At 39.6% G+C, this 11,189-nt stretch overlaps 1 protein-coding gene across 1 annotated transcript; it reads right to left on the bottom strand.

The window, feature by feature from the left end:
- Nucleotides 1–2,212: 2,212 nt before the first annotated feature.
- On the bottom strand, nucleotides 2,213–6,605 carry PRR18 (proline rich 18). Its single transcript, XM_075596708.1, has one exon. The coding sequence runs from the start codon at nucleotides 6,242–6,244 to the stop codon at nucleotides 5,354–5,356; it is 891 nt and encodes a 296-aa protein (XP_075452823.1). The 5' UTR covers nucleotides 6,245–6,605; the 3' UTR covers nucleotides 2,213–5,353.
- Nucleotides 6,606–11,189: the final 4,584 nt, after the last annotated feature.

Here is an 11,189-nt window from a genome sequence, read left to right as displayed (position 1 = left end):
TACAGACTCAGACAGGTAAGCCATCTTAAATATTTACGAAACGCTGCTGTGAGTGGACCAGTATAACTTTGTGCTCACATAACATGTAACAAAATAGATACACTTTTGTGCATGGTCCAAAAACATTTAATAGAAAATAAATGTGCAAGTATGATTTTGCACTTCCACAAAATACTTATTCCTATTAATTAGTACAGTACTTGCTATAGCTTTGTTAATCCAAGGAAATTCGATATAGAGGTTGCTTAGACTTTTTATTCAAGCAGCATGAGATTCCTTATGTATATCCTTACACCTTGGACTTCGTCTTAAACCTTTCGCTGCCAGGCAGGTTTTCAGAACATTGCGTTGCTAGCACCTCTGGAAACAAAAGGGTTAAATAGCACCGCGTTCTTTGAAGCCATAATGGTCCAATAAAAAGCTATCAGTATTAGTATCGCAAACCCGGCAAAGTATCTATGTTCATTTTCTAATGAAGTATTTGTTTTATTGTTGAAAGACTTACAGACCAATCTATAAATATGATATTTACATACGACAATCTTGAAATTGTAAATGATAGTACTCTATAAATATTTTTTGTTATATTTAGATGTAACTGATGGGATTCATTTCAGTATATTAACCTCTTTGCTGTCAGAGAGGATGACAACACTGCAATGTAATCCCTCAGTAAAAAGGGTACAGTAATAGTAGCTGTTTTCAAGAGAATTACCCTGCAGAAGTAGTATGGTAAAACATACCATGTTCAACCCTTAAACTTCTAAAGAACTGTTTAATACATTGCAGAGAAATGCTGCCATGTTTTACCAGAACATGCATCTCAAGCAAGAAAGGGGCTAAAAACTAAATTAACTAATGTATAGATCTAGCATCCGCAATATTACAAAAATACGCCCTTTCCTCTGTTGCTCGACTGCTAAAACTCGGACTCAGGCCCTCATTCTCTCCCGTCTCAACTACTGTAACCTCCTGCTGTCCGACCTTCCTGTCTCTCAACTGTCTCCCCTACAATCTATCCTCAATGCTGCGGCCAGAATCATTCTACTCTTTCCTAAATCTGTCTCAGCGTCTCCCCTGCTGAAATCGCTCTCCTGGCTTCCTATCAAATCCCGTATTACACATGCAATTTTCCTCCTCATTTTAAAGCTTTACACTCTTCTGCCCCTCCTTACATCTCAGCCCTAATTTCTCGCTATGCACCATCCCGACTCTTGCGTTCTGCTCAAGGATGTCTTCTCTCTATCCCCTTTGTATCTAAAGCCTTCTCCTGCCTTAAACCTTTCCCACTGATTGCCCCACATCTCTGGAATGCCCTTCCCCTCAATACCCGACTAGCACCTTCTCTATCCACCTTTAAGACCCACCTTAAGACACAGTTGCTTAAAGAAGCATATGAGCAGCACTTTAGATATTACTATACACAATACAGAGAGCTTGGCCCCCTGCAGAAGCACTTACCAAAATTCCCTCCTGTTTCTGTACGTTCCTCCTACATATCAATTAGATTGTAAGCTCCTCGGAGCAGGGACTCCTCTTCTTAAATGTTACGTTTATGTCTGAAGCACTTATTCCCATGACCTGTTATTTATATTATTTGTTATTTATATGATTACCATGTGTATTACTACTGTGAAGCGCTTTGTACATCAATGGCGCTATACAAATAAAGACATACAATACAATACAGATTGTATTTTAAGGCAGAACAATTTGTAGCAAACCCCCTTTCTGATACAACAGGTTCAGAAGCATAAGAAAAGCTAAAAAAAAAAAAAAAAAAAAAAAAAAAGGGAGCTAGATCAATATAAAAACTCACCCCTTATGTAGAAATTTTGAAAGCAAACGTAAGAAATATTCAACCCCAATGGCTTTAAATCGAGAGAAACCAGATAGTCTAAGATAATCTGAAACAGGTTTAATCAGCCTTCTTTTATATTGTTCAGCACACTAGGTTTCGCTTGGTCAAGAGTGTCAAAAGAGAGAGAGAGAGTGTGTGTGTGTGTGTGTGTGTGTGTGTGTGTGTGTGTGTGTGTGTGTGTGTGTGTGTGTGTGTGTGTGTGTGTGTGTGTGTGTGTGTGTGTGTGTGTGTGTGTGTGTGTATATATATATATACACACACACACAGTTGTGTGATAAAGAAAGTACACACTCTTTGAATTCTATGGTTTTACATATCAGGACATAATAATCATCTGTTCCTTAGCAGGTCTTAAAATTAGGTAAATACAACCTCAGATGAACAACAAAGCATGACATATTACACCGTGTCATGATTTAACAAAATTAAAGCCAAAATGGAGATGCTGTGTGTGAAAAACTACGTACACCGTTACTGCTTCTATAGGAATTAAGATGCTAAGTAGCAGACAGGTGCTGCTAATCAAATGCCCTTGATTAATTAATCATCAGCAAGTGTGACCACCTCTATAAAAGCCTTAGTTTTAGCAGTTTGCTGGTCTGGAGCATTCAGGTGTGTGTTAATGCTGCAGTTCAGTCTTTTTTTATTTATTTTTTTTACATTTATTTTTTTACTTCAATAGTTTCATGTGTGCAATCTCTAATTACCTAAAGAACTGTATAGCTGCAGGTCAATTCGTTCTCCATGTATTGATAGGTCGAAATTTGGTGACATATTAAAAGCTGGGATTTGTTTATAATCTGCTTGTCTGTCAGTGGAAGCTCATGTATATTCATGAGCATTCCTGCACTGACAAGTGCTAGAGGGAGGGCAGGGCTGACAAAGGGGTGTGCCAGGGCTTGTGACAGGACATGAAGGGGCAGTGCCTTAGCAAATGGCTGTTAAAATAGAATACGAGAAAATTGGTCTTTCAAAGTTGTTGTTTTTTAAACAGAAAATGCTAAAAGTATTTTTTCTTACTACAGAACTGATTTATTAAAAAAAAACACACATGCAGGATATTGACTGAACTGCAGCTTTAACACAATGCCAAGGAGGAAAGAGATCAGCAATGATCGTAGAGAAGCAATTGTTGCTGCCCATAAATCTGGGAACGGTTATAAAGCCATTTCCAAACAATTTAAAGTCCATCATCCTATAGTGAGAAAGATTATTCAATAGTAGAAAACATTCAAGACAGTTGCCAATCTTCCCAGGAGTGGACGTCCCAGCAAATTCACCCCAAGGTCAGACCGTGCAATCCTCTGAGAAATTGCAAAAAAAAAACAAGAATTACATTTCAGACTCTACAGGCTTCAGTTAGCATGTTAAATGTTAAAGTTCATGACAGTACAATTAGAAAAAGACTTAACAAGTATGGTTTGTTTGGAAGGGTTGCCAGGAGAAAGCCTCTTCTATCTAAAAAGAACATGGCAGCATGGCTTAGGTTTGCAAAGTTGCATCTGAACAAACCACAAGACTTCTGGAACAATGTCCTTCGGACAAACGAGACCAAAGTGGAGATGTTTGGCCATAATGCACTGCGCCACGTTTGGCGAAAACCAAACACAGAATATCAGCACAAACACCGCATACCAACTGTCAAGCACTGTGGTGGAGGGGTGATGATTCGGGCTTGTTTTGCAGCCACAGGATCTGGCTTTAAAAGAAAAAAATCAAGGTGTTGCAATGTCCCAGTCAAAGTCACCTCAAAGTCACCTCAACCCAATTGAAATGCTGTGGTGGGACCTTAAGAGAGCTGTGCATAAACAAATGCCTGCAAACCTCAATGAACTGAAGCAACGTTGTAAAGAAGAGTGGGCCAAAATCCCTCCTAAACGATGTGAGAGACTGATAGTCATACAGAAAACAATTACTTCAAGTTATTGCTGCTAAAGGTGGTTCTACAAGCTATTGAATCACAAGGTATACTTAGTTTTTCACACATGGCTTCTCCATTTTGGCTTTATTTTTGTTAAATAAATCACGACAGTGTAATTTGTTATGTGTTGTTGTTTATCTGAGGTTGTATTTACCTAATTTTAAGTCCTGCTAAGGAACAGATGATTGTCATTATGTCCTGATATGTAAAACCATAGAATTTAAAGAGGGTGTACTTTCTTTTCACACAACTCTATGTGTGTGTGTGTGTGTGTGTATGTGTGTGTGTGTGTGTGTATATATATATATACACACACACACATACAGCAATGAAAGAGGTCCGCAGCACACTCAAATGAAGAATGGTAATTTAATAAAATATCAGGCAACCAACATACTCCAGATTAACCTACGTTTCGGACAGACGGGAGAGCTTGAGAAAAGACATTGTTGGTCTGAAACGTAAGTTGCTCTGGAGCATGTTGGTTGCCTGATGTATTATTAAATTATCATTCTTCATTTGAATGTACTGCGGACCTCTGTTTTTTTCCTGTGTTTCTACTGGACTGGCTTTTGTTCCCTGTCCATCTGCGGGCATCTCTATTTCTGTTAAGTATATACCCCTTTTTTTCTTGGTTTATAGTTTGTCTGTGTGCACCCAGCATAATAAATAAATGAATATATATATATACATATATATATATACACACACACACACACACACACACACACACACAAATTTAGGATTGGTGTTAGAATGTAATTTAAAACCAGATGGTTATCTTATTGTATCATGTACTTTCCTCTGTCATCCTGGGAAGATTCTCACAGCATGTACAATTCATGTAAGTACCTTTACCTCCCTTCCTCCCAAAGAGCGAGACAATGTTTTGTGCCTTCCAAAGACTGAATTTGCAATACATCCTCTTTGGCCCAATTAAAGCAGCTGTACCTTGCAATTCTGCAAAAATAATTTTAAATGATTGCCAATCTTTGTAAGTTTAGAAAAAAAAATCATGCCCCCAATACCTCCTTTCCCTTCCATGTCCATATACTGTTTCTCTCCACTTTTTCAAGTCAGGGTAATTTGAATCGCTGATAATACATTATATCGTTTCATTGGTGTGAACATTTGCAATGATGAGCACAGACAAATAATCTCAATCAATTCAATGTAACCCTGATTAGTTGAATGCTATGTTGCCCTCTGTAGTCTGCCTGATAGCAAAAGACTGAGTTACTCCAGCATGAGTAAAAAAAAGCCAGATTTAAACAGAGAATTAATAGATTTGTTGCAGGTTGTGAGACCTATTAGCGGACCAACATGATAGTTCTTCATATATTAAATTATCATTATACCTGTTTCTTCTTCAAATGTACTGTGGCAGCACAGTGGGGTTTGTGTGCGTGTGCGTGTGTTTGTCAGTCTCTGATATCCCGGGAGGGGGGAGGAGGGGTGTGTGTGTGTGTGTGTGAGATAATCATACCCAAGAATGTGACTTCCATTCACTGCGACAAGTAAATAAGTGGTATATGACAGGCCTACTGTACGTAGAAGGGAAGTCGGGTTGATCAGTGTGTGTTCAGATGGGGCAGAGTCTGCAGTTTATCATTCAGATTCCCATCTCGGACTGTGGCCATCTCCACCCCCCGAAGCCACTCAGTGCATTTTCTAATCAATCCCTCATCTAAAATTGCCCCTGGCCCCCCTCTTCCCTCCCCAGTCCACCACTCCTCCTCCTCATACTCCACATCGTCGTAACGGTGCCGATCGTTCAGCAGGGAAACCTTCACCAGATCCCCTACATCCGGCGCTGAGCTCTGCAGAGGGCAGCGCTGGGGAAGATCTCCTCGGTCCCTGGGACACCTGACAGGGCTGCGGGCGAAGATCCGCTTGGTATTCGCATGTAATCCGCGCTGTGGCTGCTGCTGCGACAATTTTTTCTCCAAGTTTCTCTTCTGTATTACGAGGATAGCCTCGGGGGTGAGGCACAAAGAGAAATGCATCTGCTGTTGCGTTGGCTTGTGCTGCGCCTGCAGATCAGCTTTGGGCTCATGCAAATTAGGGTCATGGTGCATGGGACGTTGCTGCACTTTATAGGAACTGTGGGGGCCGCCAGTGAGATCTCGTCTTGTCCTGGGAAATGTGGATGCGACAGGGTGCATTACACTCTGGTAGGACCACGTTATCCCCCTGGGAACCTGCTCAAGGTGCAGCCTTGCTGGGTGCAAGAGGTCCTCATGCTGCTGCTGGTGGTGCTTGCCCACGCTAGCCCCGTGTCTCCTCCCCGGCTGCCGTCTCAGGGTGGCTGTCGGCCAGGTATTGGACAGCTCCTCCTTGATTACAGATCCCCTCTTAACTTCAGATAATGGGGGTTGGGGAGCGCACCTCTCCTCGGCTCTCCTGAACTGAACCCTGGAGGGTAGCATGTGCTGGTACTGAAGGATGGGAGGAAAATACATCGTTGTGGCTCTGCGTTTGTGTCCCGCTGCCAGATCACTAGTGGGTCATACAACCATGGCTATAAAACAAAAGCAATCCCTCCCAGCAAAGCATTGATTCATCTCAGTCATTCCCTCTCCAGCCACACGCCTGTTTGCTTCCTTGTGTCGTTTTACAACAGGATTTTCAGGTCTTGCTTGGCAGTATCTCCCTGATCAATCCGAGATAACGCATTGCACAAGGCAGCAGAGGAAAGGAAAGTATCGGTTGGTGTATCCTGTTGTACATCCACAGTGCATTAGCCCCTGCTTGGCATCCTTTGCACTTCAGCTGTGAGCGGTGCTTGGTACTCTTGACTCCTCCTTATATATTTACATGCTGTGAATGGGAGGTGGAGCTCCCCACAAACTGAAGTGTAACAATAAAAGCACCAGTCTCCACTGTGAGGTCAAAAGCAGTTAGCAACTTTGTCTTCTCAAATTATTTACTTGATTAGTTGAAAATGTAAGGAAAACTTCGTTAACTGAACTTTCCCAATTTTAAAAGTGTTTCTTTTTACAGGAGTCTATTCCCAATGAAGTAAAAACAACGTGTAAATGAGAACTGCCATGTTTTGGTTGATAAAAACCAGATATGTAGTTGAAAGGTGTAATAACTGAACTTGTAAGAAAAAAGATATCTATATACAGGCATACCCCGCATTAACGTACACAATGGGACCGGAGCATGTATGTAAAGAGAAAATGTACTTAAAGTGAAGCACTGCCTTTTTCCCCACTTATCGATGCATGTACTGTATTGCAATCATCATATATGTGCATAACTGATGTAAATAACGCATTTGTAACAGTCTCTAGTCTCCCCGCTTGCGCACAGCTTCTGTACAGGTAGGGAGCCGGTATTGCTGTTTAGGACGTGATGACAGGCGCATGCGTGAGCTGCCGTTTGTCTATTGGGCGATATGTACTTAATCGCGAGTGTACTTAAAGTGGGGTATGCCTGTATACACACACACACACACACACCAAGCATACCAATGGCCAATGTAGTTATCCAGAAAGGCCTGGTGCTAGTCCCATAAATAATGTAAAGAGTATTGTTACCTCTAATGTTTAGCCTTATCCAGAAATAGAAATATAGATGAACTTATAGTGTTTTCATCTATAAAAGTATTGCTGGCTTATAATAATATAATTATATGGCAAACTATTATTTAGGGAGATGAATGTGTAGGTATGGGTTCCAATAGGAAACACATTCACACATGCATGCCCTTTGGTTTATAAGAGTTATGACACGACAGAGAATCGATCCAAATATATAAACTTAATATTTATTAGAGCACAGCACAAAATATAAGACGTACACAGTAATATGACATATACTTCCTTATAAGGTTTGTACTTATTACAGGCCTAGCAGAACAATACAATACAGTACATCCTACCTAACAGTACATTGCTATAACACACACACATATATATATATATATATATATATATATATATATATATATATATATATATATATATATATATATATATATATATATATATATAAAGTAGATTTTACCAGATTGGAGTCCGGAAGAAACGAGACAGCACACAGTCCAGTAGTTCCAATGAAGTTGTATTCAAAGTAACATGGCACCACCTCCAACGTTTCGGTCCACTCAACGTGACCTTCCTCAGGGACGTGCAATAAGTGAATGCTAATCCACCCCCTTATATACCCAAACTAATCAAAATTAAATTGAACTCACCCGTGCAGGGGCAACATTGCCCGCGAAACCGCGCCGCTGTGACACGCATACAAATGCTGGAACGCATCGCCATCTTGGATTCACTAATATGAAACATCCTATTAAACTATGGTGGCCTCAATGGTCCGCCCGTAGGTACAATCGCGCATGCGCGGACTCCTAATGCCTTGACCCGCAGTGTACTGCTGGAACGCATCGCCATATTGTATCCAGAGATGCTACCTCTTTAACCTAGCTACGGTGGCCCGAATGGAGCATATGGCCACCATAGTGGCGGTTCGCGCATGCGCGAAGCTCCCCTGGCGACTCAGTAAGCACAATGCATTGCAATGCAGGATCTTTACTGTCTTTAAGCTAGCCCCACTATGCGCATAAAGGCACCCTCACACAGAAACAACCTCAAAAACCTATAGGAGGTTATGACATAATAAATGCCCAAACACTATAAGAAAGGGCACCTAACAAATGGGACTGTTTGAGAAAGCTCATATACAAAGGCTCAATAAAGCATGTTATGTTATGTGTTGTTATTGGCTTAAGAAATACTCAAAAGGACCAGTTCCAGCATGAGAACACGTGGCATATATATATACGGGCGCTTCTTTTCTCTTTTTCTCTAATAGGTACTGTGGGAGTTCGGTGAGCCCAAGAAGAAGCAGCCTGGACCTTTTGCAAATCAACTTATCATGGACACATGTGGACTTAAGTATTTTTAATATTCACTGCATTTATGGGCTCATATTCGTGTATTGAATTTTTTTTTTCATTGCTTATCACATGAACCCATTTTTATATTTGCATTTTTTAGTTAAGTCCCAGTGACACTCAGTGTCATTTATACCTACAATCATTGGCAATATATCTTTTTTATTGCTTTTTTTCATTTTTATATGTTATGCACACTTCTTTTTGCTTTTGTGTTTTTATTAAATAGTCATTTTTAGTTTTTCCTGCCAGAATACATTTAGTTATTTTCACACTACTGTTTATTGGGCATATCTGCCTGGTGCAAACATTTGCCACATCTGTCAGGGCTGCAGCAATTTAGGTGTAGTGTGTAAAGGGTGCTGTCTATATTTTCTGTCACATATATATAAAAAATGCACAAATGCGCACCAGGGATTAGTGGAAGGTAATTTATTAAAAATACACAAAAACTGAGGGGATCCAACCCCACCTCAGAACAGCTGTGCAGCTGGACAGCTAAGAACTACCAAGGAGAACACCTAATGGTGATTAAACCCTAAGCTGCACAGTATACAAATATAGTAAAATGACAATCCAGCCTTTCTAGCTATTTGGGTGGAGATCCTTGAGATAAGTTCAATAAACCTCATTAAACTCCTTATGGGAGAGAGGAAAAAAGAACTACAGGAACTCTCTGTTAAAATTGACAAAGTCAAATTGGACATTATCGGTTTACCAACACTAGAAGGGTTGCCCAAATTAGTTGAAGATATGGTGGGAAAATTGAGAAAACATGAGAAAGGCATAATGATAAGGAAAAATAAAAAGTTCCTTAGAGATAAGGTTGACTATTTGGAAAATAGGCAAAAGGACTGGAAAGACAAAAAGTCAGATCAAGTTGTCAAAACAGACAGAAATGTCTGTGAGCAGATTTCACAGAAATCTGCAAGTTTAGAACAATCCAAAAAAGAGGTCCAAAAAAATAATAAAAAGCCTATGTCAGCGGGTGCAATACCTAAAACCCCCAAAAATTTGAAGAAATCTCATTATGTAGAGAATATTCAAAGATCAATCAAAGATCTACATAGACCAGTAAATGAAAATATCAAAAGAGATCACTCTAATAATAGACCCGCTAATCAACATAAATATAGAGAGAGGAGTCAAAGTGACAACTGGTCAATGGTAGGCAAAAATGGTAAATCCAAGGATGTAAAACATAAATATAAACATCAAAGGAAAAACCAATATGCCAGTAGAGGGGACAAAAGTATTGCATTTGAATTACCAGTTTCAAATAAGTTTCATCAATTAAAAGATAGAGCTGACGGTAATGAAAGTGATATAAATGAAGATAATGATTGTTTTTTTCAGAAATCGATCAAAAACAAGCCCAACAGACCAAGTTGGGACCTAGACAATCCCCCCGCAAAACCCCTGCAAAAAATGAATCGAAAAAGGGGTTACTCAGACGAGGTAAGAGAGGAGGGAGAAAGCCCACCCACAATGAAAGGATCCCTGAGCCATTGACATTAACCAGTCATGGGATCTTTAACTTATCTTCATTGATTATAGATAAAGATCTATTTCAAGTGCTTAAGAAGGGCTTTACGTTTGCCCCTTCTAGAGAATCAAATGAATTTGATCTCTATATTGATCTTCAAAAATATTTAAGAAAAATGACTTTACAGCGTCATTATAGTAGCAATAAGGCTACATCAGATCAAATTTCTCACAATAAGGCAATTGATATTACAGTTGATCAGATGGCTATTATTGAAGATCTAGAAGCACTACTGAAAGAGAATGACCCTGACTTTGTCAACTTTGGAAGTTACACACATACTGGTTTCAAACCAAATTCTGTATTTTTCCCATATGCCTCAAGAGGACACAATATAGAATTATTTGGAAAACTGGTTGAACAGGATTTCAGAGATATGTGTAAGAAAAAACAACTAGGATTATATTCCAATTTAACTTGGGATGTACAAAAAAGTATTAAACAACTAAAGTCCAATCCTGACATTGTATTAAGGTCAGCTGATAAGGGAGGCGGAATAGTCCTCTTGAATACTGAGGACTATTTTAAGAAAGCTCATCGCCTTTTACAGGACCCCATCTCATATGTCACATTAAAGAGGGACCCCACAAAGGAATTTTTGAGTCTCATTAAAACGCATTTGTATGGAGCTCTGGAACTTGGTATTATTTCTAAGTTGGAGTATCAATATTTGTTCACGGAAACTCCCACTGTTCCAATATTTTATTATATCCCCAAGATACACAAATCTCTCACTTCCCCACCCGGACGTCCCATTATTTCCAGGATTAATTCCCTCACTTCTAATTTATCCACCTATATTGATTTTTTTCTACAACCAATGGTCACTTCACTACCATCTCACCTTAAAGATACCACTATGGTTTTACAATTGTTTGATGGTTTCGTTTGGGAAGATAATTATAGATTAGCCACATTAGATGTTCAATCACTATACACCAGTATCCCTCAC

The sequence above is a fragment of the Ascaphus truei genome, chromosome 4 (genome assembly GCF_040206685.1).
Source record: "Ascaphus truei isolate aAscTru1 chromosome 4, aAscTru1.hap1, whole genome shotgun sequence".
Taxonomy (NCBI): domain Eukaryota; kingdom Metazoa; phylum Chordata; class Amphibia; order Anura; family Ascaphidae; genus Ascaphus; species Ascaphus truei.
Note: the sequence above shows the minus strand (reverse complement) of the source record. Positions and strands in the feature narration are given on the sequence as shown.